We start from the raw sequence: 27897 nt of genomic DNA, 5'->3' as shown, positions 1-27897 counted from the left end.
AAAATATCTTGCCACCTAAAAATTAGCTTTTAAAAAATCCTGTCCTGCTACTTCACAAATGTCAAACTGTGAGTACAAAATACAGTAATAACTCAAATTACGGAAATGCCAGGAAGCGATATACACAAGATATAGATAAGAGTGCTAGTAGACAGTCTTTCCCGCTTTCCCACCACACAGAATAAAGCACCACGAAGTGAATATACGTCTTACCACAGCTGCTTTTTTGGCTGGGGGTTCCTGTAGGACACTGCTGGAGCTGAGTGGCTTCACAGCGGCAATGACAGCAGGGTGCATCTCCACTGCCTTACGTTTTGGGGCCAATTTGGGGGATGACACAACTTTAACCACAGATGGCTTCACATTCACTTTGGGTTTAGCTACAAGGGGCAGAAAATATCTGATAAACAGCGAGAATAAACTCTTTTAAATGGAGAATAACTCAGAATAAAATATCAAAACTCCTTCAGTACTAGAAATATCATAAATAATTTATTTAAAAAGAGACTGAAAATGATCCAAACGCAATTTGTGGTCACCATGGTGGTCACCACAGGTGGTCACCGTGTAGATATAATACCACTTAAATTTGTTACCATTCCTCTATTCTTTTTTATTCAATACCAGAAGAAAGATGCACCATAGAAAGTTTTACACAAAGCTTTTTAAATAGCAATTTTAAATTCTGAGAAAAGAACTCATCTTGTTTTGCCTTTGTATAAAAATATCAGAAATATTACTGTCTACCTGTGGATATAAGGCAAATGAAATTCAACCCAGTTGTTGCCAGTAACTTCCTGGCAACCACTGGGTTGAATTTGGTAATTCTGATAACCTGAAACAATACATAGTATAGAAATACTTGCCTTTACCCCTTTTTTCCAAGGTCTGTGCTGCACATTTCACATTCAATACTGAGTCTCCAATCCCTGAGGTTTCTACCTCCACCTTCTGGGATGACTTTGTGGGAAGCCGTTTGGTCAGGTGCCGTGTGATTCCTGGTACAGCAGTGAGCACTGGTTTCTCTGCCACTTGGGTATTGCAAGAGGCCACATCTCCCCGAAGAGGTGTCAAGACTGATTTTTCCCTCTCCTGCTGTTTCTGCATGTGCTTCTCTCTCATGGTCTCACATCTCTTGACTTGAATTTTAGTGATGTCAACTCCTGTGGTTTCACCTGAAGCCTGTGGATAAATTTAAATGACAGAATTAAAATCTGATACCTCTAATAACCTCTATGATATAAGTACCAGGCTAACATCTAAGTTAAGCAGAGTCTCACATGATCCAGAATCTGAGAGAAAAGCTCTTTATTTGATGTCAAATAGACAATACCCTGTTAGAGATGAAAGATTAGAATTAGACATGTGTGCAATAATAAAAAACCCAGATTCTACAGGCTGGACAACCATGACTCTAAGTCAAATACTAATAATTTCTAAATAATCAAATACTTGCACAAAGATTTATGTACAAAGATATTATTTTATTTATGATTGTGTAAAACAAAATCTGAATGTCCAGAAAAAGACTATATTTGTATAATGGAGAATCATGTGGTCAGTAAAAACAAACTTCTTGAAGAATTATTAACATGATAAAGCAGGCTGTAAAATGATACACTGTAGAGTTCTCGATTATGTTCTAAACATGGGTTTAACATTAAACAAATTCACATGCATGCATATATAAACAAAAAGGTTGAAGAAGGCCAAGTGTGGTGGCTCATACATGTAATCCCAGCACTTTGGGAGGCCAAGGCAGGCGGGTCACTTGAAGCCAGAAGTTCAAGACCACTCTGGACAACAAGGCAAAACCCTGTCTCTACTAAAAATACAAAAATTAGCCAGGCATGGCAGTGCATGCCTTTGATCCCAGCTATATGGGAGGCAGAGGCACAAGAATCGCTTGAACCCAGGAGGCAAAGGTTGCCGTGAACCGAGATAATGCCACTGCACTCCAGCCTGGGCAACAGAGCAAGACTGAAAAATCTCGAAGAAATCCATGGAAAAGATAATGATGGTTACATCTAAGCTGTATATTTTTAGGGCTTGTTCATTTTTTAAAAAAATTAAATTTCCAACTTTTGTATGATGCATAGCATTAGAAAAAACTCAGTTTAAAAAATATTGATGGCCAATTAAACAAAAAACTTTAAAACGGCAGCAAATACGGATATACACAGAACTATAGGAAATTCTCATAAGAAGTTATAAGTAAAAAGAAAGATTGTTTACCTAATATATGAGTGAATTATTTAGAAATTTACTGTAAGGTAAAACTACCAATTATCTAGCCTTTGTTTGCCATGAACAAAATCATACAATGATCTTAAATTTACCTCTTTAGCTTCTGTTCTAATACTGCTCTGAGAATCAACTTCATTTCCTTCCTGAAGGTTCTTCTCTTCTTTCATCCCTGTATTCACATTAAAGACATCATTAGTTACTTTATTTAAGCTGCAACTTCATGATAGATATGTTAAACAAAACTTTATTTAATGAAAGTAATAAGACAGGACAAATAAAATTACAGTTAAAGTCCATTTGTGCTCCTAAAGTCTCAAAATACACATTAAAATAGCAAAGGTTGGCCGGGCATGGTAGGTCACATCTGTAATCCCAGCACTTTGGGAGACTGAAGTGAGCAGATCACACTTGAGGTGAGGAGTTTGAGACCAGCCTGGCCAACATGGTGAAAACCCATCTTTATTAAACATACAAAAATTAGCCGGATGTGGTGGCACATGCCTGTAGCTCCAGCTACTCGGGAGGCTGAGGCAAGAGAATCACTTGAACCCAGGAGGTGGAGGCTACAGTGAGCCAAGATCACGCCACTGCACTCCAGCCTGGGTGACAGAATGAGAATGTCTCAAAAATAAAATAAAACAAAAGCAAAGGTCTACATAGCACTACTGAAAAACTTCATTTAATTCAGTGTTTTCAACGTTATCTGAGTAAAGAAAGGTTGTCAAAGAACTCCTACGAAGATCCCATGGAACACCCCTCTAGAATATTATGTGGGGACGTGGTACTAGAGACCAAGTTCTCTTGTTACCTGTTCTTTTGGTGATTCGCAGCAGCCGCCTTGCCCCTGGAGTGGCCTCATGTTGAGACGGGGAGCTGGTGCTGCTCTCAGAGCTCTGCTGCACCCTCAGTGCCTTCTCCAGTTTAATTTCTTCTAGTGTCTTGATGTGCACCTCCTGCATAGACTTTGTTTTACCTGCAGGCTCCTCTGATTGTCCTTTGCTGGCAACAATGGGTGGCAAAACTACCGTTTTTTTAATTTCACTATCAGTCTTTAGCTTGATATAAGTTGCATCCTTTTTGCTTTTTTGTCTCTCTGCTTCCTGCTGCCGATGTTTCTTTTCAGCCAGGACCTCAGAGAAGGTTTTGATACGGATAGTGGAGGAGCTTCTTGCTCCTGAAGTAGAATCATCAGTTTTTGAAGGTCCTTCTGTCTTGAGTTTAGTTTGCAATTCTCCACGTTTCTGACTGGCTCTTTCAAGAAGAATTTCTTCTAATGTCTTCACATGGATCTCACCAACTTTATTAACCTTCTCTGTTTTCATAGGAGAAAAACATGTCATTATACTTGAAGTTCACCTCTTATTGACTTATGATCTCTCTTTTCTTGGATCAAGACAGTCCAATAGAGAGCGATCATTTAAGCAGTCAATTAAAAGGATCAAAAGGGTAACATTTATTTCTTTTCTTTTCCTTTTTTTTTTTTGAGACAGTCTTGCTCTTTTACCCAGGCTGGAGTGCAGTGGTAATAATCTCGGCTCACTGCAACCTCTGCCTCCCAGGGTTCAAGTGATTCTCCTGCCTCAGCCTCCCAAGTAGCTGGGACTACAGGTACCCGCCACCAAGCCCGGCTAATTGTTTCTATTTCAATTTTAGATTACTACAAGTTTCAGGCAGTGGTCCTCAAGGAAAACTCTTTGGAGGCAAAAATCGATTTGCATTTCTATTCAGAAGCTTATTCTTCAGAAACCGAAAGCCATTTACTAGTTGGATAAGTTTGTCATTATAAACCTTAACAAAAATAGCAATAAATTATTCATTAACTTATGGCTATAAACACGTAATGAACACTGGGCTAGAAATACAATGGTAAGCAAAATAAAATCTCTGTCCACATGTAATTTACAGTCTAATAGATAAATAATTAAACAAGCTATAGCAGAGTATGGTAATGATAACTGCTTTGATAAGGGAAGTATAATGCTATAAAAGGACACAGCAGGAACACCTACCCCTGTCTACAAGGAAGTGATATTAAATGATAAAGGATAAAAAGAAGGTAAAACAAGTGACGAGATAGAAGAAAAATGCAAAAGGCCCAGAAATTGGCGTGCCACTGAAGAGCTATTTTCAATGATACATTAATCATTCTGTATCTGTCTAAACTGAAGAGCAAATGTCACATTTCACAGATAGAACCATTCTCATTACCGAAGGGCTAAGAAAATAAATAATGAAAAGAGATAGTGCTATGAAATAAATAATTTGGAGATCATACACATGTAATCACTGAAAACAGCTTTTAATGAACTCCCTCCCCCACACCGAAAAAAAAACATCCTTCCAAAATCTTTTTTTTTTTTTTGGTAGAGATGAGGTCTTCCTATGTGGCCCAGGCTGGTCTCCAAACTCCAGGCTTCAAGCAATCCTTCTGCCTCAGCCAACCAAAGTGCTGGGATTATAGGTGTGAGCCACCATACCCAGTCTGAAATCTTAAATATACTGTGTTCTGTCTCACTTTCTGAACCCTTGAGTATGCTATTCCTTCTACTTGGAGTATTCCCTGCTGATCTCATTTCTCTTGCTACCTGGTTTTTTTTTTTTTTTTGAGACAGAGTTTTGCTCTGTTGCCCAGGCTGAAGAGCGCAGTGGTGTCGTCTTGACTCACCGCAACCTCCACCTCCTGGGTTCAAGTGATTCTCTGCCTCAGCTTCCCAAGTAGCTGGGCCTAAAGGCACCCGCCACCATGCCTGGCTAATTTTTGTATTTTTTTGTAGAGACAGGGTTTTGCCATGTTGGCCAGGCTGGTCTCAAACTCCTGGCCTCAAGAGATTTGCCTGCCTGGCCTCCCAAAGTGCTGGGATTACAGGTGTGAGCCACCACGCTGGGCCTGGTTAGTTTCAATTGAGTTCTGCTTAAAACCTGATACCCTCCAATTTACTTTTTCTGATCACAGCACTGAACACTCAGTACACTGTAATTGCCTGTATCTTCAAGTTCTTTAATAAAACATTCCAAATTCTTTCAATCCAAGGTAGCAAACATTTCACAATTACTACTCCAAGAAAGTACAATATGAATGGTGACATGCAGCCCCTGTTTCCCTCCCTCCCCCCCACCAAAATGTCATTGAAATGACAAAACATTAAAAATAAATCCACACCAGCAATGAGAAATAAGGATGTCACTGGCAGAGCATACATCTTGAAGAATTTCTAAAACAGAAAGCAGATGTCTGAATTTACAGAAAATGGAAAAAGAATAGTTAAAACCATAATCGTGAGTTCTGCTCCTCCCAATAGAGCCAAAGGAAACTGCCAAACTTGGGTTAACTAGTATTAAAAGCAACAGTGGGATCTGACATAACCATTAGGGTAGAATTTAAGGACCACCTATACAACAGACGGGCCAGTCAAGACCTCCTCCTGAGAACTGCTCCCTAAAAAGAGGCAAGTTTGCCCATGAAGAGCACATTATGAAGATGTTGGGGCTGGAGAGAAGCAGAGCATGAAAACCCCAGGCTTTCACAATACCAAGCAGAAAAAGGGGAGGGAGGAGGGATAAAAGTAAACAGCAAATCCAAAAAAGGAAAAAAGTTGTTTCCATCAGAAAATAAAGTCTTACTGTGACAATTGTATTGAGCCCCCAGACTTCCCATCTTCAGTCCACACAAGCTGCCTGTTAGTACACCCTCTCCACTTAGCCAGACGTAAATGAAGTCTCCCAGTCAGGAAAGAGGACAACTTGGGGAAAGGGTCTTTAAAATCAAAGGAAACCCAAGCCAGGTACTTACAACTACAGAAAAACAATATGTAAGATAAACCAAAATAAACAAAAAGAAGTGGTTAAGAAGCCAAAATATACACAAACTTTTAAAAATAAAAATAAAGACTTGAATTAGAAATCCCAGAGCAGGCCAGGCACAGTGACTCACACTTGTAATCCCAGCGCTTTGGGAGGCCGAGGCGAGCGGATCACTTGAAGTCAGGAGTTGGAGACTAGCCTAGCCAACATGGTGAAACCCTGTCTCTACTATGAATACAAAAGTTAGCCAGGCACGACCGTGCGTGCCTGTAATCCCAGTTACTTGGGAGGCTGACACAGGAGAATCACTTTAACCTGGGAGGCAGAGGTTGCAGTGAGCTGAGATCATGCTGTACTCCAATCTGGAAAACAGACTGAGACTCTGTCTCAAAAAAAAAAAAATGGTGGGCACAGTGGCTCACGCCTGTAATCCCGGCACTTTGGGAGGCCAAAGTGGACAGATCACCTGAGGTTGGGAGTTCGAGACCAGCCTGACTAACATGAAGAGGCCCCGTCTTTACTAATACAAAATTAGCCGGGCGTGGCAGCGCGTGCTGTAATCCCAGCTACTCGGAAGGCTGAGGCAGGAGAATCACTTGAACCTGGGAGGCGGGAGTTGCGGTGAGCCCAGATCGCGCCATTGCACTCTCGCCTAGGAAACAAGAGCAAAACTCCATCTCAAAACAAAAATTAGAAATCCCAGGCTGAGAAAAAAGAAAAAAAAATAAGAGAACAAAGAAAGTTATTGAAAAATAAAATTTTTCAAGTGCCAAAATAAATTCATGTGAAGGACTGGATAATAAAAAAAGATAAGGCTGGCCCCAAATCAGCCATCTAAAAAGGAATAGGCAAACTACATATAGCCCATATGGCAACCACCTAATTTTGTAAATGAAATTTTGCTGGAACACACCAGCAGTCATTCATTTACATATTACATATATATGCATATGGCTGCTTTCACTCTATGGGGTAGCTGCAATACTGTGGACTGCAAAGTTATTTATATCTGACCCTTTACAGAAAAAAATTGTCAATTCCTTATCTAAAAAACAAAGTTGAACAAAGCTCACGGAAGGTTAGCCAAAAACAAAAAAACAAAAAGTATAAAGAGACATGCAGGCATATGTCCCAAAGTTCCAACATCTATCTAATACAAATTTCAAAAGAAAACAAAAAGAAATGTGCAGCGGTCATACTCAAAATAAATTAATGTTTTCTAGAGCTAAAGAAGACAAATCTTTAGATTCAAAGGGCCCACTGAATCAGTATTTATGTATTTATCATAAATACTGATTTAGCAGAATGAACAAAAATGATCCATGTTTGATCCATAACAGTGAACCTGCAGCATACTAGGGAGAGATAAAACCCTAGAAATCTCTGAATAATTCAGGTTGCGTACAACAGAATAAGAATGTCCAACATCGGACTTCCTTGTTATGATGCTAATATAACTTTAACATCCAAATCAGATAAGGATGGGGGATAAAAAGTAACCTAAGGCGGCTAACACCATTCATAAATAGAGATGTAAAAATATAAAATTTTTAAAAGCCTCAAACTGAATCCAGCAAGGTATTAAAAAAAAAAGATGGAAGGTTGAATACATGGATGTTCATTTTATTATTCCTTAAATTGTACATATATATACTTATGTAGTTATATTTCATACTTTAAAAAATTTAAAAATTATAACACAGGAAGAATATACAGAAAACCTCAATACCCAGATAACACCAAATTTTATTTATAGTCTGGTGTATTTTTGAAGATTTTTTTAAAGGCGTAATGTTTATATCTTTACAAAATTAGAATAATCTCATATATATGCATGTTTCCCTAGAGAATAAGTTTCTATAAGAGGAAAATAAACTTAAAAAAAAAAGATTCTTAGGATATGAACAGACATTTCTCAAAAGAAGACATCCATACAGCCAACAGACACATGAAAAAATGCTCATCATCACTCGCCATCAGAGAAATGCAAATCAAAACCACAATGAGATACCATCTCACACCAGTCAGAATGGCAATCATTAAGAAGTCAGGAAACAACAGGTGTTGGAGAGGATGTGGAGAAATAGGAACACTTTTACACTGTTGGTGGGATTGTAAACTAGTTCAACCATTATGGAAAACAGTATGGCGATTCCTCAAGGATCTAGAACTAGATGTACCATATGACCCAGCCATCCCACTACTGGGTATATACCCAAAGGATTATAAATTACTCTACTACAAAGACACATGCACACGTATGTTTACTGTGGCACTATTCACAATAGCAAAGACTTGGAATCAACCCAAATGTCCATCTGTGACAGACTGGATTAAGAAAATGTGGCATATATACACCATGGAATACTATGCAGCCATCAAAAAGGATGAGTTTGCGTCCTTTGTAGGGACATGGATGCAGCTGGAAACCATCATTCTTAGCAAACTATCACAAGAAGAGAAAACCAAACACCGCATGTTCTCACTCATAGGTGGGAACTGAACAATGAGATCACTTGGACTGGGGAAGGGGAACATCACACACTGGGGCCTATCATGGGGAGGGGGGAGGAGGGAGGGATTGCATTGGGGAGTTATACATGATATAAATGATGAATTGATGGGTGCTGACGAGTTGATGGGTGCAGCACACCAACATGGCATAAGTATACATATGTAACAAACCTGCACGTTATACACATGTACCCTAGAACTTAAAGTATAATAAAAATAAAAAAAGAGAAAAAAAAAAAAAAAAAAGATTCTTATGTTGCCCTAAATCAGGTCAAAAGTGGTATGTGCTCTTTTGTTATCTTTCTTCACTAATGCAATTTGATTTTTCCGTATCATTGTTGTTCAGCATTTGACTTTTCACAACAGCAATTATTTTAGCACATAACTATCATAATTTTATCTAAACCCTTTTTGTTGTATATTTAAGTTGTTTCTAATTTCCTACTATTTAGCTAGGTGCGGTGGCTCATGCCTGTAATCCCAGGACTTTGGGAGGCTGAGGCAGGTGGATACCTGAGGTCAGGAGTTTGAGACCAGCCTGACCAACATGGTGAAATCCCATCTCTACTAAAAATACAAATATTACGAGGCGTGGTGGCACACACCTGTAATCCTAGCTACTGGGGAGGCTAATGTAGGAGAATCACTTGAACACAGGAGGTGGAGGTTGCAGTGAGCTGAGACCTCGCCATTGCACGCCAGCCTGGGCAACAAGAGCAAAACTCTGTCTCAAAAATAAATAAATTAAATAAGTAAGTTCCTACTATTAATGCTATGATGAACAATCATTTTACCATCTCTAAGCACAAAAAAGGAATTGATCCCAGTTGAGTTTGAGTTGACTTGATCAATTACTTAAAAAACAAACAGAACTACAAAAAAACAAAAATCCAAAGCCCTTAACGAGCAACAGGTAAATCTGAGAAAAAGCAAAGGCTCTTACAGCAAAGAAAAAAATTATCAGAATCTGGTCTTAGGATTTACTTACCTGTTGCATCCTCATTATTTGGACCAGCTGACATGCCTAATCGCTCCTTAAGAGACTTGGAAACTTGAGCTGTGAAAAGAAAGGTTTTCAAAAATCAAAAGTTGAATAGAAACTTTTTACAGCTTAAATATAGGTTTGCTGGGCATGGTGGCACACACCTGTAATACCAGAACTTTGGGAGGCTGAGGCAGGCTGATCACTTGAGGTCAGGGGTTCAAGGCCAGCCTGGCCAATATGGTGAAACCCCGTCTCTACCAAAAAAAAAAAAAAAAAATTAGCCAGGCATAGTGGTGGGTGCCTGCAATTCCAGCTACTCAGGAGGCTGAGGCAGAAGAATCACTTGAACCTGAGAGGTGGAGGTTGCAGTGAGCTGAGATCACGCCACTGCACTCCAACCTGGGTGACAAGAGACTCTGTCTCAAAAAAATAAAAAAATAAAAATAAAGATTTAAAAAAATCAAAAGTTAAACAGAAACTTTTTACAGGTTAAATACAGGTTTGTTGGGCATATTGGCACACATCTGTAATCCCAGCACTTTGGGAGGTCGAGGCGGGTGGATAACCTGAGGTCAGGAGTTTGAGACCAGCCTGGCCAACATGGTAAAACCACGTCTCTACTAAAAATACAAAAATTAGTCGAGCATGGTGGCGTGTGCTTGTAATTCTAGCTACTAGGGAGGCTGAGGCAGGAGAATCACTTGAACCCGGGAGGCAGAGGTTGCAGTGAGCCAAGATCACACCACTGTACTCCAGCCTGGGCCACAGAGAGGGACTCTGTATTTAAAAAAAAAAAAAATTAAATTTTTCTTCTCCACAGAATAGATTTATGTCAACCATAGATTCCCTAGAGTACTCTGGAAAGCTTAAAACATGCCAGGCACGGTGGCTCACGCCTATAATCAAACACTTTGGGAGGCTAAGGCAGGCAGATCACCTGAGGTCAGGAGTTCAAGACCAGCCTGGCCAACTTGGTGAAACCCCATCTCTACTAAACATACAAAAATTAGCCAGGTATGGTGGCACATTCCTGTAATCTCAGCTACCCTGGAGGCTGAGACAGGAGAATCGTTTGAACCCAGGAGGCAGAGGTTAGGGTGAGCTGAGATCGCACTACTGCATTCCAGTCTGGGTGAGAGAGTGAGACTGTCTCAAAAATCAAAAATACCAAAAGAAACAAAGAAAAACTTACTTTATATCTGAAAAGCAAAAACTACTGAATTAAAGAAAATAATTTTGTTATTGTAGAGCCTTCTAAAACCTTATTGTCGTCGAAAGAATTTTTCCTCCAAGTAAATTTAAAATATGCTCCTTAGTTATGAAAATCTTCAATATGATCGATAGACAAGGAGGAAAGGAATGTGGCAAAGAAAGCAACTTTAGCTTGCTCTGAGAATGCAAGAAAACCTCCAAACAGGAACATCTACTCATCAAAGCCCCTTGGGCAAGGGGAAAAATTAAAGGAAGCTTCTTATTTCAAAGAAAGTTAAAACCAAACACAGTGAGAAGAAAAAAAACACCTATTCTTTAATAATTTAATGTCAGTGTTTCACTGCAAGTCATAAAAGGGGAAAAAACATAAATCCAACCTTGGCTTTTTGTTCTCCTTCAACCAGAAAGAATTCTAATTCCCTGAGGGGCACAATAGTGCATTCCTATATTCCCAGCTACTTGGGAGGCTGAAGGAGGAGGATGGCTTGAGGCCAGAAATTTGAATCCAGCCTGGGCAACACAGCGAAATCTTGTCTTTAAACAAACAAAACAAAACAAAAAAATCTAACTCCCAGCCATCTCTTGATTTAGTCCACATGCCTCAAATAAACTTCCAAAATACCAAACCTATGCCACAACCTCATCCTATCCAGATTATTTTAACGGCCTGCCAACTCATCTCCAGGCCAGTATGTTTGCCCCCTTCTAATCTGTCTCCATATTGCAGGCAAGGTAATGGTTTTAAAATGCACATTTGAACCTTTGATCCTTGTTTATAACATTTCTTTTTTTTTTTGAGATGGAGTCTCACTCGGTCACCCAGGCTGGAGTGCAGTGGTGTGATCTCGGCTCGCTACAACCTCGCCACCCAGGTTCAAGCGATTCTCTTGCCTCCGAGTAGCTGGGATTACAGGTGCCTGCCACTGCGCCCAGCTCATTTTTGTAGTTTTTAGTAGAGACAGGGTTTCACCATCTTGGCCAGGCTGGTCTTGAACTCCTGACTTAGTGATCCACCCCCCCCTCGGCCTCCCAAAGTACTGGGATTACAGGCATGACCTACCATGCCCAGCCTGTTTATGACCTTTCAATGGGTTGTTAATATCTTAGAGTAAGTCCAAACTTTGTAACATGGCTTAAAGACTACATTATGATCCAGTCACCACGCTCTTCAGTCCACTTCTATGTTTCAGCCATATGCAGTTCCTTGAGCATACCACTCTTAGCTCTGCCTTTGCAGGAGTTATTCTCTCTGCCTGAGACACAGCCCCTGGCTCTCGAACTTCATCTGGCTAATTTCCAACTCATGTCTTAGGTCCAAACTTCAATATAACTTCTTCTGTGAACCTTCCCCTAACAGATGATAATAATAGGTGCCTCTCCTACATGTTACCATAACACTGTGTACTTTTCTCTGTTACAAAATTTATCGCATTTCTAAGTATTCCTACCTGCCATTTATCCTATAAGCTCCTGAGGAGTGTGACAGTGTTTTTTTCAATGGTGTCTACCCAGAATCTAGCAGAGTAAGGATTAAATGTTTGTTGAGTGAATAATGTAACAAATACAAGATAACCTATTTACCTGAACAAAAGAATGACAAACCACAGCTGTTAGCATTACAAGAAACAAGTGTCACAATTACATACACACACAAAGTATATAAGAACACAGGTACCTTTCTTTGGTGTTTTGTCAATGTTAGTTTCTGGAACTTCAACTTTCTTCCCTAGCCTCTGTGCCAGACTACGCTTTAATGGAGGATCACTGTCACTGCCTATAAAGAGGGAGAACTTAGTTTAAGATTTCAAGTCAATCTTCAGCAAGGTCAAGAAATACAAACAAAAACAGACAACACAGCATAATTCTGTTAAGTGTTCTGCATACATATGGCATGTTTGTTCATCGGCCTCCTTAGAGCTCAATGTTAGAAACATAAAAGTGTCCTAGAAAGAAGAGGTAGGAAGGCGAGGTGCAGTGGCTCAGGCCTGTAATCCCAGCACTTTGGGAGGTCAAGGCAGGAGGACCACTTAAGGCCAGGAGTCCGACACCAGCCTGGGCAACAGAGCAAGACCTTGTCTCTAAAAAAATTAAAATAAAAAATAGTCGGGCATGGTGGCACACACCTGTGGTCCCAGCTACTTAGGAGGCTGAAGCAGGAGGATCACTTGAGCCCAGGAGGTAGAAAGGCTACAGTGAGCTATGATCGTAATACTACACTCCAGCCTGGGCGATACAGCAAGGCCTCATTCTCAAGAAAAAAAAAAAAGAGACAAGGAAAAGAGCAAAAAATTAGAATGCACAAACATTTACCACATAAATTAACTGACTAAACTTACAAAGGAAAGGTCATAAACCCTGGTTGAGATTAAAGTTCAGAATCAGAAATGTGAAAAATCTTCATGTACAAAGAATCTGTTTTTTTTTTTTTTTTTTTTGAGACAGGATCTCACTCTCTCGCCCAGGCTGGAGTGCAGTGGTGCAATCTCAGTTCACTGCAACCTCCACCTCCTGGGCTCAAGCGATCCTCCCAACTCAGCCTCCCAATTAGCTGGACTACAGGCACACGCCATGCCTGGTTAATTTTTGTATTTTTAGTAGAGACAAGGGTTTGCCATGTTGCCCAGGCTGGTCTTCAACTCCTGAGCTCAGGTGATCTGCCCACTTCAGCCTCCAAATGCTAGGATTACAGCACTAAGCCAAGCCCCACCAAAAATCTTAACTGGTCAGCTGCTGAATTAAGTAAATGCATCCAGGATGAGGAAGACAGGTTAAGAATTATAAAAGTTTTTTAGTATGAAGACTTTGAGAGCCACATAACCCCTTTCTCTCCAATTCTAGAAAAGAAATCTAAGGTTCTGAAATATTCTGTATCTTACCCAAGTCATCAACTAGTTAGTGATACAGCCAAGACCTAAATCAAGTTTCCTAACTCTAGTTGCTATTTTTTTGAGATGGAGTCTCATTCTTTCACCCAGGCTGGAGGGCAGTGGCGCAATCTCAGCTCACTGCCACCTCCGCCTCCCAGGTTCAAGTGATTCTCCTGCCTCAGCCTCCCGAGTAGCTGGGATTACAGGCGTACGCCACCATGCCCGGCTGATTTTTGTATTTTCAGTAGACAACTTTTTGTAGTAGAGATGTTTGTATTTTCAGTAGTTTCACCATGTTGGTCAGGTGGGTCTTGAACTCCTGACCTTGTGATCCACCCACCTTGGCCTCTCAAAGGGCTGGGATTACAGGCATAAGCTACCACGTTCAGCCTTCTAGTTTTATTACACCGTTCAATACAAGTTGTTTAAAAGTCACCAGTTTTTAAAAACGGTTTTTTAGATTGCTTGACTGAAGTTACATTGTTTGCAAGGTACCATTAAAAACTTCAAAAGACCCTACACAGAGTATGATTGTCTTTCTCCCCTCATTTATAATTTAAATAGAAAACAATCACAAAGTTTATATGTATGCTGATGTTAAAATAGCTCATTTCTATATTTTAAAAACTTTTAATTATTATTTTTAGAGACAGGGTCTTGCTATGTTGCCCAGGCTTGACTCAAAGTCCTGGGCTCAAGGGATCCTCTAACCTCAGCTGCCCAAGTAGCTGGGACTACAGGCATGCACCACCATACCTGGCTTAATATTATTTTTTTCTACCTAAAATTTCTAGATCAGCTTTATCCAAACTGAAAGTCTTATTAATTTGGAACCCTGGTTTGGTTTGTACTCTAAATACATGCTGAGACATTAAAATACTGCTCTTAGCTCTCCCCACCATCTTGGATCCTGTGGAGGCCTGCTGGGAACAGGACTTCTTAAAGGGAGTATGTCTGGAAGGCTGTGGTCCATGGGCACGGGTCTCCGGAAAAAAAGGGAGCACATAGTTTTTCTTAAAATTGAAGGTGTTTATGTCCCAGAAGAAACAGAATTCTATTTGGGCAAGAGATGTGCTTATGTATACAAAGCAAAGAACAACACAGTGACTCCTGGTGGCAAACCAAACAAAACCAAAGTAATCTGGGGAAAGGTAACTCAGGCCCATGGAAACAGTGGTGTAGTTCATGCCAAATTCCAAAGTAATCTTCCTGCTAACACTATTGGACACAGAATCTGAGTGATGCTGTACACCACAAGGGTTTAAACCAATGAAAAGTCAGTAAAAGTGGATTTGTGATATTGTAAATAAAAATAAAATACTGCTCTTTAAAACCTAGAACTGGTATTGTTTCTTGATTTACAGCTACAAGAGATTTCTAAAGACTGCCTCATTTCTGTCTCTTCTAAGCTCTTTTTGTAAATGACTGTATAACGTGTAAAGTATTCATTTGACTATAACCTTGAGCAAGTTATTTAACCCTTCCTGAGTTTGAGCTCAGTGCAGAAAATATTTACTGATATCAAGTGCCAAACATTGCGCATGGTTTACTCATGGTTGCCAAGGATTTGATGAGAATTTACATAATGCTCATTGATATACAGCAAAGCCACAGCAAACATTAATTTCATTCATGGGCATTATCTCATCACTGAAAGTTTTTATTACTTAGAGCGTAAAGTGCATAACTCATTCAACAATACATTCCCATCTCTGTCTGAAACTTTGAAATGTTACTAAGTTCAGAACAATTCTGAAGATAGGGTAGTGAGAATTGCATCAAAGAAAACACAAAATGGAGGTAAGGTTTCCTTTTTAGGACATTTAAAACAGTATGAAGAAAATTCTGAAGTCAGAAAAAATTCTCAAAATAATTTTTTGAAAGCCAGGCACAGTGGCTCACACCTATAATCCCAGCACTTTGGGAGGCGGAGGTGGGTGGATCACCTGAGGGCAGGAGTTCATCGAGACCAGCCTGGCCAACATGGCGGAAACCCCATCTCTACTAAAACTACAAAAATTAGCCGGAGGTAGTGCCTGTAAGCCCAGCTACTCAGGAGGCTGAGGCAGGAGAATCACTTGAACCCAGGAGGTGGAGGTTGCAGTGAGCTGAGATTGTGCCAGTGCACGCCAGAGTGGGCGACAGAGCAAGACTCTCGTTTCAAAAAATAATAATAATTTTTTGGAGTCAGACACATTAGGGTAGTTATACAACAATTTACTAATATGGTAAAGTACCTCCCCCCAAAAATAAAATAGCAGCCAAGCATGGTAACTCATGCCTGTAACTGCAGTACTTTGGGAGGCCAAGGTCAGCAGATCACTTGAGCCCAGGAGTTGGATACCAGCCTGGGCAACATGGTGAAACCCCATCACTACAAAAATTACAAAAATTAGCCAGGTATAGTGGTGTATGCCTATGGTCTCAGTTACTTGGGAGGCTGGCGGGAGGATCACTTGAGCCCAGGAGATGGTGGTTGCAGTGAGATGAGATTGCACCACTGCACTCCAGCCTGGGTAACATAACAAGACTCTGTCTCTAAATAAATAAATAAGCAAGCACCAACAGACTCAAGGACTCAAATTTTATATATACATATTTTCTTCTTTCTTCTTAGGGACTCCTATATTCAAAGAGACACACATTAACCAATGATTTTTTTTCACCTCTAAAAAACTCTAAAACACTCACATTTAAATATGTCCAGAGAGGCCGGGCGCGGTGGCTCAAGCCTGTAATCCTAGCACTTTGGGAGGCTGAGACGGGCGGATCATGAGGTCAGGAGATCGAGACCATCCTGGCTAACATGGTGAAACCCCGTCTCTACTAAAAAGTACAAAAAACTAGCCGGGCGAGGTGGCGGGCGCCTGTAGTCCCAGCTACTCAGGAGGCTGAGGCAGGAGAATGGCGTGAACCCGGGAGGCAGAGCTTGCAGTGAGCTGAAATGGGGCCACTGCACTCCAGCCCTGGCGACAGAGTGAGACTCCGTCTCAAAAAAAAAAAAATAAATAAATAAATAAATAAATATGTCCAGAGAAATAGAGGTGTTCTTTACCATTTAAAAAATCTAGTTCCTTCCAAAATGCTGGTCATGGTCATAATCTAATTCAATTGCAACACTCAAATCTCTGTAACTTCAATAAAAGGTACAAAGCACTCACGAAAACATGAGGAATTTATAAGTGCTTTCAGCCAATACAGGGGCACCAATAACAATGATGTGATCTGTTTAAAGAGAGTTTGGAGAAGCTATCATGTTAACGCACAAACAAGCAGAAAAGAAAAGATATGCACAAAACTTTACCTGCTGAAAATTTTCGTTTCCCCAGTCTCTCAGTAAGACTCAGTCTAACCAAGGGTTCTTCTCCTGAAATGGCAAAAGCAGAATTTCTCTATCCTTAGTCAATTTTTCTGTATTCAGTAACAACTAATGGGTACAAAGTATGTTCTGATATTAGCATGAACCCACCCAGAAAGTCTCTTGAAAATCAGGTCTCAGTCTCAAGGAAGCCCACTACATTGAAAAGAAAAACCAAACAAAACCCCAGAACCTATTAATAACAAACAGCCAAACATACAGCCCAAACAGAAGCAATAGCACAGTACTAATTATTATTGTTATTATTTTTGATAATAATAATAGAGTCTCGCTCTGTCACTCAGGCTGGAGTGCAGTGGTGCCACCTTGGCTCACTGCAACCTCCACCTCCTGGGTTCAAGCAATTCTCCTGTCTCAGTCTCCCGAGTAGCTGGGACTACAGCACACACTACCATGCCTGGCTTTTTTTTTTTTTTTTTTTGAGACAGAGTCTCACTCTGTCGCCCCGGCTAGAGTGCAGTGGCCCGATCTCAGCTCACTGCAATCTCTACTTCCCGGGTTCAAGCGATTCTCCTGCCTCAGCCTCCTGAGTAGCTGGGATTACAGGCGTGCACCACCACGCCTGGCTAAATTTTGTATTTCTAGTAGAAACAGGGTTTCACCATGTTGGTCAGGCTGGTCTCGAATTTCCGACCTTGTGATCCGTCCACCTCGGCCTCCCAAAGTGCTGGGATTACAGGCGTGAGCCACCACACCCAGTCTAATTTTTGGATTTTTAGTAGAGATGGGGTTTCACCATGTTGGCCAGGCTGGTCTTGAACTCCTGGCCTCAAGCAATCCACCCATCTTGGCCTCCCAAAGTACTGGGATTATACATGTAAGCCACTGCTCCTGGCCTAGCATAGTACTAATTAGTAATAGCAGTCAAGTATAAGACAGATTGTATTCTTGGTCGGGCGCAGTGGCTCAAGCCTGTAATCCCAGCACTTTGGGAGGCCGAGACGGGCGGATCACGAGGTCATGAGATCGAGACCATCCTGGCTAACACGGTGAAACCCGGTCTCTACTAAAAATACAAAAACTAGCCGGGCGAAGTGGCGGGCGCCTGTGGTCCCAGCTACTCGGGAGGCTGAGGCAGGAGGATGGTGTAAACCCGGGAGGCGGAGCTTGCAGTGAGCTGAGATCCGGCCACTGCACTCCAGCCCTGGCGACAGAGTGAGACTCTGCCTCAAAAAAAAAAAAAAAAGATTGTATTCTTAACCAATTGGTTATAAAGCTGAAACTATACTTTCGCTTATGCACTTTGATATGTTAAATGAAATTGTACTCTACTCCAATGTTAACTCTCCAATATAACTTTCTTTGATCACCTCAGGAAGAAGTGAGCTCTCTTCTAATTCTTTGTTGTTTGAATTGCACAAACATTTAAATGTATCTATAATTCCTTATTAGACTTAAAATTATTAAATGAAAATACTTTATTACAGGCTGGGTGTGGTGGCTAAAACCTATAATCCCAGCAATTTCGGAGGCCGAGGCGGGCAGATCATTTGAGGTCAGCAGTTCAAGACCAGTGTGGCCAACATGGTGAAACCCCATTTCCACGAAAAATACAAAAATCAGCCAGGTGTGGTGGCGGGTGCCTATAATCCCAGCTGCTGGGAAGGCTGAGGCAGGAGAATCACTTGAACCCGGGAGGCGGAGGTTGCAATGAGTGGAGATGGCACCACTGCACTCCAGCCTGGGCGACAGAGCAAGACTCCATTAAAAAAAAAAAAAAAAAATTAATGGCCGGGCACGGTGGCTCACACCTGTAATCCCAGCACTTTGGGAGGCCAAGGTGGGCAGATCACCTGAGATCGGGAGTTTGAGACCAGCCAGACCAACATGGAGAAACCCCATGTCTACTAAAAATACACAAAAATCAGCCGGGCGTGGTGGCGCATGCCAATAATCCCAACTACTCGGGAGGCTGAGGCAGGAAAATCACTTGAACCCAGAAGACGGAGGTTGCGGTGAGCCAAGATTGTGCCATTGCACTCCAGCCTAGGCAACAGGAGTGAAACTCTGTCTCAAAAAAATAAAAAACTTTATTATAGTTTTTTTTTTTTTGAGACAGGGTCTCGCTCTGTTGCCCGGGCTGGAGTGCAGTGGCCGGATCTCAGCTCACTGCAAGCTTCGCCTCCTGGGTTTACGCCATTCTCCTGCCTCAGCCTCCAGAGTAGCTGGGACTACAGGCGCCCGCCACCTCGCCCGGCTAGTTTTTTGTATTTTTTAGTAGAGACGGGGTTTCACCATGTTAGCCAGGATGGCCTCGATCTCCTGACCTCATGATCCGCCCGTCTCGGCCTCCCAAAGTGCTGGGATTACAGGCTTGAGCCACCACGCCCGGCCTATAGTTCTTTAGTCACATGGGAAGCCAATAAATGTATTGAGTGGGTATCAACAGTAAATGGAAAAATAAATGTGAGGGCTGCTTGAAGGTTGAAGAATTACAACCTTTTAAATATTAGAGTTGAATGTACCAACTTTTCATCTTTATATCTCATCAATATACTAACAAATTCCTGAAAATTCATCAAAGGTAAAAGATACTCAAGGATTTTGCATTCCCAATTATATAAAAGTAGAGGCTTGACAACTCTAAGACCTACTATACCTTACCTTGTTTGGTGGAGAGAGTTACTGTCCTCACCACAGTCCTGACATTTTCTTTTTCAGGACCTGGAACGGGCTCAGGGTGGAGTAAAAGACTGGAAACTCCTGAAGAACCCTCTGAATAAGGCAAGTCAAAGAACAGCAAATAATTTATGGAAAATAATGCTACTGCAAGTCAAAAGATTTGTTTTTGTAACTAGTTAAGTCCAATACAGACTGATATTATGACTATAAGCCAGTCAGCCTTTCTGTATCTGTTTGCCTACAGTCAAACAGGGTAGTGGTGAGGGGAGCCTTGGGCAAGATGTGAAAACAAAATATAAAATTATTTTGAGTGACTTAGGCACCCAAACTACTTTTATTTACCAATAAGGCTAATATTATTCTAAAATTAACCTCAGAGGTATACTAGCTATCAGGTGTATCAATCCAACCTATTCTATTTAAATTTAATCATCTGAAAACACAACTCCAAGGTTCCTATAAAGCAAGCCTTAAAACAAGGTTCTTAGAACCATTTCTCTCTCTATATACTACACTTCAAACTATAAATTTTAGGGTTGGAAGCTTGGGGCGGTGGATTACCTGAGGTTGGGAGTTTGAGATCAGCCTAACCAACATGGAGAAACCCTGTCTTTACCAAAAATACAAAATTACCCGGGCGTGGTGGTGCATGCCTGTAATCCCAGCTACTCAGGAGGCTGAGGCAGGAGAAGAGCTTGAACCAGGAGGTGGAGGTTGTGGTAAGCAAAGACTGCGCCACTGCACTCCAGCCTGGGCAACAAAAGTAAAACTCTGTCTCAAAAAAAAAAAAAAAAAAAAAATTGGGGGTTGGAAATACAGATTAGTCAGGCTGACGTAAGCTCCAGAAGAAAATCCTAGCAGCTCTTCAGGAATAACTCTTCTACTAGAAAATGAAGTTTTTCCTTTTTTCTTTTTTTTTGAGACAGTCTTGCTCTGTCGCCAGGCTAGAATACAGTGGTGCGATCTCGGCTCACTGCAACCTCTGCCTCACGGGTTCAAGTGATTCTCCTGCCTCAGCCTCCTGAGTAGCTGGGACTACAGGCACATGCCACCACACCTGGTTAATTTTTTGTATTTCAGTAGAGACAGGGTTGCACCATATTGGTCAGGATGGCCTGGATCTCCCGACCTCATGATTTGCCCTTCGTAGCCTCCCAAAGTACTGGGATTACTGGCGTGAGCCACCATGCCCAGCCTTTCCTCTCTTAATATAACTTCTTTTTAACCACTATAAGAACTTACAGAATTAATCTAGTTCTTATATGATATTCTTTAGAGCTATATTTTTCAAGATATACAGGTTCTTTCAGATTCTTTATTGTACCCAGCTCTGAATCATTAGTGACCGAAACACAGCTGCAGTGAATTAAAAGCAACCACAATTTAAATAAGTTTGTGTTTTACTTCAAACAGGCCATGGAAATGAAAATCTATTTTCTCATTTTGGCTGTTGCTTCTAGAAGCGTCCTTAGTATTCTTTCCTAGCAACATAAAACTATCCATGCCAAAATTTGTGATGACTTACCACCTTGCTTCTTAGATTTTTCCTTCATTTTCTTTGACTTAATTTCCTCAAGAGTTTTTATTCCAAAATTCAAACATTCACCTGAAAATACAAATAGAAATTTTATGAGGAACTAGAGCCTTTTCATCTTTGTATTTTATCTGTACATAGCAGGCATTTATTTTTTGAATAAATGATCAACAGAAACTAAGTATAGGTATGTATGTGTGTAGCATGGGAAAAGGAAGAGGGAAGCCAATTATTGTCAACTAAATTTCAAAGTTAGTTTCAACAGTGGTGTAAGATTTGGCATCAATATAGCCTCTTCTTACCTTGCTTTATATTGACTGCAGGTTTCCGGACAGAAGTCACTCGTAATCCATTGTGAACTTCAGGAGTTGGTTGCAGGGTAGGTGTTTTGGTTTCATCACCTTCCTCAGAAAACTGATCTGTATGCCAACATTTAAGGCAAATTCACAATTAAAAATAAGCCTATAGCTTTAATCCTGATTCTGCCCAATTTACTATGTGACTCTATTTATTTGCCTTAAAGAAGGAGCCACACAGAACTCACCATCATCATCTTCATCATCATCTGCAGCATTAATTACAACTGGTGGATGTGTGGGACTAGGAACATTTTCGGAACTTTCTACTTTCATAACGCTCCGCAGCTGAGGGGAAGGATTGGACTGGACAGACAATTTGTTCTGCTGAACTGAAAGTTGGCTAGCCTTCACTTCCTCTTCTGGTGACTCAGGCACAGTGGGCAACACAGCTAAACGCACAAAATCAGTCACAAATTAAAAACAGAAGATACAACCCCAATTTACCAAAAATTCCTGGCCCCCTATGAAAAGTATGGTGTATTTATCTTATGAGCAGTTATGTCTTTTCACTAAATTTCCTCATTTAAGTTCTAAAGTCCTAGGAGGGAAAAAATGCGCTTTTAGCTAATTAACTCTCCACTGTACATAAACACAAAGTGGGCACTCAAAACAGAATAAACAGAAGACTAGAAGAAGCATAGTACCTGTTCACAAATTCTAGACCTTTAATTTTAATAGTGCAATTCTAGGCTTTTTGCTCAGCAAAGTAGCTTTTAAGACCAAGCATATGATACTTATTTGAACCAAACCAGAAAGGAGTAAGTCTACTTTTTTCCCTTAAATTGAGGTAAAAAGATGTAGCCATCAAATTTTAATCACGTAGCAAATGTGGCTTTTAAATGGCCAATTCCACTTTTAAATTACTTTAAAATGGATTTGGGGAATAACTACTAGCTTTTTAGTTTTACTTTAGATTATAGTCTAGAGTTGGCAAATATTTTTTGCAAAGAGCCAGTTTTTAGGCTTTGTAAGCCATATGGTTTCTGTCTCAACTACTCAATTCTACAGCACTAGCACAAAACTAGTAATAGAAAATATGTAAATGAATGGGCAAGGCTGCTTTCCAATAAAACTTATTTTACAAAACAGGCAGAGGACCAGTTTTGCCAACCTTTGGCCTAGAAAATCAAATTTATTTTGAAAATGTTTATGGGTCTGATAAGAACATGAGAAATGAAGTAAGTATAATAACTTAAATGGCATGCCAAGATATAATGGTTCTATGGCCATGGATAAATCATTTAACCTTAATAAGATTCAGTTCACTCTGTAAAGTGGAAATAATTCTGCTGTTTCACAAGACTGAAAGGAGCCAACGTCTGAAAAGTACTGTTGTACAGTGCGCATAATAGCTGTTCATTTGATAGTATTCTTTTAAAATTAAAAACTGATCTCACTTTTGCTCGGAGGTAGGAAAAGGCCATCAACATATCGTCCTCTATTGTGATGGAAAGCGCAGTTTAATTTTTGACATCCCGTTGGCTGATTTTCCCAATAACAAGGAATTTCACTGCGTTTTTTCTGTAAGAGGGAAAAACACATTGCTTTCAAATAAAACAGTGATACGTGTATTAATGTGGTAGTTTGTTTTCTAGACAAAGTTCATACAGGGTTCAAAAATCCGAGGCATGTGAGATGAGATGATTTTTAGAAGGAAGAGAGGTTGCTGAAAGTAACATAACTTAGGCATGATGGAGAGCTGAAAAGAGCAGGAGAGTAGTTTATGTTATTCTTTCCCTTTTTACCCTCATCCTGGAACCCCTAAAATGTCTACACTTAATTTAAAGAAGCAGGGCGATACAGCAGTTTAAGTTTATGAAATCAAAGATAACAGGATCTGAATCTCTATTATGCTACTTATTGGCCAGATAGCCTTGGACAATTTATGCCTCTAAGCCTCACTTTCCTTAACTATAAAATGGGAATAAATGGTTTCTTATGAAGAGTACATAAAATAAAGCACTAAGCACATAGTTCAAACTCAATAAACTGCAGTTACTACTTGAAGCTGAGAGTTCAAGGCTTTGAGAAAATTCTTCCCATTCATGAATTCTCCAAGTAAGGCACATGTAAAAGCACACTAAGGATGTTAGGTATCCTTCCCAAGTCACCTTACTTTTATAAACGAAAATTGGGAGAAAAAAAAAGAATGCCTGTACATCTAGAATAAACTGCCGGATCATAGGATATATGTCCAAGAAAAATATATACACTAGTTCTCCAAAAGCTGTGTATAAGCAATGTTCACAGCAATATTATTTTCAATAGCTCTATACTTTTGCAAACCCACGTGTACATCAACACCAGAATGGATAAAGAAACCGTAAAGTATTCATACAACAGAATGTCATCTAGTAATGAGAAGGAATAAACTATTGCTATACTCAATGCCACAGATGTGGAATGAAAGAAGCCAGACACAAGAGTGCATACTATATGATTCCGTTTATGAAAAGATCAAAACAGTCAAAACTTCTCCATGGTAGGGTAGTTGGGATGGTGATCAGCTTTGGGGATGTGGTTAGTAACAAGGGGATGAAGGGGAAGATAGATTACTGCTAATACTCTGTTTCTTGAACTAGCTGCTGATCAAATAAGTATATTCACTTTATGAAAATTCTTCAAGTTGTAAGATTACGATTTGTGCACTTTTCTATATACATTTTAATAGTTCAAAAAAGGGGAAAAAAAGATATGAGAAGTACTCCGAAAAAGTAACTAACCTCCAATGAACTGCATTATGTTGAATCTCTAATCATTATAAACAGCCTAAGGTTTAAAATTCCAGGAAAAAACACCAGCATTGAAATGTAAGAATATGGAGAATAGAAACACAGAAACAATAACCATTACAAAAAGATGCTCAAATGTATCAGAAAGGGCAAATTCCAAAATCTACTATATTGAGAGACTGATAAAATTCAATAATACACTGTTTTTAGGGATATGGACGCATCAGGCAGTCTCAAACACATAATGGAAATGTAAATTAGCTCCACATCTCTGAAAGGTGATTTGGCAAAATCAGTTTTTTAAAAATATGTTCTAAGTTTATGTCATATGCATAATTACCTATTAACATTTTTTAAAAGTGTACTGGGCACACTGCTTATAGAGTAGCCCTGCTCCACAAGGAGCAGTAAAAATAAATAAAGTAAAACTAAAAGTACAGCAAATATTATTACTTTCAAAGAACTAGACAGAATTTCTTAGTCCTCTGTCACACCCAAAAGATAGATGTAATAGCTACCACTGTTTTTTAGACAGGAATAACAACAATTATTCAATTCTTCCTTTCTCAAGGCAGAACCTAATGCCAATCTTCCTTGTTCCTAAGCCTGCCTTTGCTTAAATTTTACATCTTTCCTGGAAGCAATTTTCAAATTACTGAATGACTTCTGTAACACTATCTTCTATATACAGAAGTCACATGACATTTATCTGATCTGTTTAATACATTTACTAGATTTTGTTTCTAATTGAAAAGTAATATATGTGCAACGAAGACAACTTGGAAAATGGAAAGAAATGCCAATTATGCTATTACCCAAAGAGAATCACTTATTTTGGTATGAATTCTTTTTACTTGTAAAAAAAAAAAAAAAATCACAAGTGACTATATGCATACTAAAAAGAAAGGTATTCCATATAATGCTGTACATTTTTCCTTATTAATATCCGCCACATGCCAGGCGCGGTGGCTCACGCCTGTAATCCCAACACTTTGGGAGGCCAAGGTGGGTGGATCACCTGAGGTCAGGAGTTCAAGACCAGACGGACCAATATGGTGAAACCCCGTCTCTACTAAAAAATACAAAAATTAGCTAGGCATGGTGGAGGGCGCCTGAAGCCCCAGCTATGCAGGAGGCTGAGACAGGAGAATCACTTGAACCCGGGAAGTGGAGGTTTCAGTGAGCCAAGATGGAGCCATTGCACTCCAGCCTGGGAGACAGAATGAAACTCCGTCTCAAAAAAAAAACCAAAAAGAAAAAACATCCTCCACAATAATATTTCTCCTACATAATTATGTCTTCACATTTTTAACAGTAATACAGCACATGATCCAAAGTTAAAACAAGTTGATTCTCATTATTTGCAGTAGTTATGCTCTATAAAGTCACTAGGAACACTGAATTAGTAAATACTAAACCGTTTTTCCTAAAGGAAACAGAGTTGGGTTCCTGTGAGCCCTTGGTCACATTTTCATCAACTAATCAATACATAACTTGGTTTTGGGTGCATTTAATATTGTTCATTCATTAATATGAAACTCAAGACCAATAGCACTATAACTCACACTTGAATAAAGCTTATCTAACATCTATTTTCTTTTTTTTTTTTTGAGATAGAGTCTCGTTCTGTCGCCCAGGTTGGAATGCAGTGGCACAATCTCGGCTCACTGAAACTTCCACCTCCCAGGTTCAAGCAATTCTTCTGCCTCAGCCTCCCGAGTAGCTGGGATTATAGGCACATGCCACCATGCCCAGCTAATTTTTTTGTATTTTTAGTAGAGACAGGGTTTCACTATGTTGGCCAGGCTGGTCTCGAACTCCTGACCTCATGATCTGCCTGCCTCGGCCTCCCAAAATACTAGGATTACGGGCATGAGCCACCACGTCCGGCCTAACAATCTGTTTTCTCTGTAAGACACATCACAGCTTTCTTCTACTCAGGAACACTACAAAGCACTTCAGCAATAGGCCTAGGAACCATTTTAAGCAGACTATGAAAAAGGACACTTGTTTACAGTATCAGAAGAAGGCAGAGCTCTGTTCCACCTCACCTGGAAATGTGACTCAATTTGTGAACCAGTGTGACACATGTCATATGACTCAAATTTTTTGCTGCTCTGAACATGTCTACGAATGACCAAGTACTGATTTGGGGGTTATAAATTTTAGCAAGTAGGCAAATTCGCAAATATGGAACCAATGAATAATGAAAATGAACTGCACACAGAAGGGGTACACAATAAAAAGACTCCTTCTCATCCCTGTCACCTTCCCATAGCCACTGTTGTTAAGTTTCACCTTTATACTTCCAGAGATTTTTAAAATTCATATGCAAGTGAAAAACAAATATAAACTGTTTTCCCTCTCTCTTTTTTTTTTTTTTTTTTTTTATTTTGAGATGGGAGCCTCACTGCATAGCCCAGGCTGGAGTACAGTGGTGTAATCTCGACTCATTGCAATCTCCGCCTCCTGGGTTCAAGTGATTCTCCTGCCTCAACCTCCTGAGTGCTGGGACAATGGGGTGTGCCACCACACCCGGCTAATTTTTGTAATTTTAGTAGAGATGGGGTTTCACTGTGTTGGCCAAGTGGCTTCAAACTCCTGACGTCAGGTCATCCAGCCACCTCAGCCTCCCAAAGTGCTGGGATTACAGGCATGAGCCACGGCACCAGGCTTCCCTCTCCTTTTTTTAACCCATCTTGCTCTTCACCTTAGGTTTTCCACTTGACAATATATCCTAATTATTTCCATATCAATAAATTAGTTTCCCCTTTAAAATTTTTTGTTAACAGCTACCCGGCACTCCACTGTATGAATGTAGCAAAAACTTTATTTTAAAAGGACAGGTTATTTCCAGTATTTTACTATTACAAATTACTACATTAAGTAATTCTGCACACATCTTATTTTGCAGGTAAATACCTATGTGTAAAAAGTATAAGCATTTAGTTCTTTCAAGCAATATAGCCAATAAGCCTCTGTGCAGAAAAGAGTTAACATAGCAACTCTGAGACTAGTATCCTTAGAAATGCCTGCTTGCAAGGCTTGTTCTTGGCTAACATCTGGGAACTTGGCTTTTAGATGCTCCAAGCTAATTGGTAAGTGGGGGAGGGAGAAGGCTCAGTATATCTAGACTGTTTGTGCAAACGACATGGTTAATGCTGAACATCTGCCTTCCTTTTGGGAGTCTGGAATTCGGGTACATGTTTGGTAAAGGGTGCTTACTTGGCCAGCACCAATGAAAATCCTGGATGTTGAGTCTCTAATGGATATCCCTGCGCAGGAACACCACACATGCACTGCTGCATTTTCATGACTCGGAGAAGAGTGTGCTCTGTGTCACCCCTAAAGTGAGTGGGCATAAAAAAACAGGCACATGGATTCTTCCAGATTCCTCCAGTGTCTTTTTCTCTTATGATCTGACAGTGTGTCTTTACACTATTGCTGTAATAAATCCTAACTCTGAATACATTCTAGAGAATCTCTAAAATGAAGAGGTGCTCCTGGAGACACTGACATACCCTCCGTAGGAGTTGTGCCAATACACTCCACTAACAATGTTACAACAAGACTTTTCATGTTGTAACATAAAATATAAAAGCTGCAGAGTACTCCTTTATCAATTTGATATCTGCTGCTATTTGC

General features: G+C 40.1%; 1 protein-coding gene across 40 annotated transcripts in view; it reads right to left on the bottom strand.

The window, feature by feature from the left end:
• Positions 1-27897, bottom strand: part of ZC3H11A (zinc finger CCCH-type containing 11A) — a 61371-nt gene that overhangs the window by 3528 nt on the left and 29946 nt on the right. For 34 of the 40 annotated variants that reach the window (XM_033199231.1, XM_033199259.1, XM_033199238.1 and 31 more), the window contains 12 exons: positions 22918-23041; positions 21706-21909; positions 21464-21580; positions 21153-21233; positions 19610-19720; positions 16931-16993; positions 12435-12533; positions 9551-9619; positions 3056-3559; positions 2340-2416; positions 867-1182; positions 214-380 (listed from right to left, as the gene is read on the bottom strand). In XM_033199231.1, coding sequence (XP_033055122.1) covers positions 214-380; positions 867-1182; positions 2340-2416; positions 3056-3559; positions 9551-9619; positions 12435-12533; positions 16931-16993; positions 19610-19720; positions 21153-21233; positions 21464-21580; positions 21706-21909; positions 22918-23041 — 1932 coding nt within the window. The remainder of the gene's footprint in view (positions 1-213; positions 381-866; positions 1183-2339; positions 2417-3055; positions 3560-9550; positions 9620-12434; positions 12534-16930; positions 16994-19609; positions 19721-21152; positions 21234-21463; positions 21581-21705; positions 21910-22917; positions 23042-27897) is intronic. The other 6 variants (XM_033199270.1, XM_033199269.1, XM_033199271.1 and 3 more) reach the window with 2 other exon arrangements.

The sequence above is a fragment of the Trachypithecus francoisi genome, unplaced genomic scaffold (genome assembly GCF_009764315.1).
Source record: "Trachypithecus francoisi isolate TF-2019V2 unplaced genomic scaffold, Tfra_2.0 Lachesis_group5, whole genome shotgun sequence".
NCBI lineage: Eukaryota > Metazoa > Chordata > Mammalia > Primates > Cercopithecidae > Trachypithecus > Trachypithecus francoisi.
Note: the sequence above shows the minus strand (reverse complement) of the source record. Positions and strands in the feature narration are given on the sequence as shown.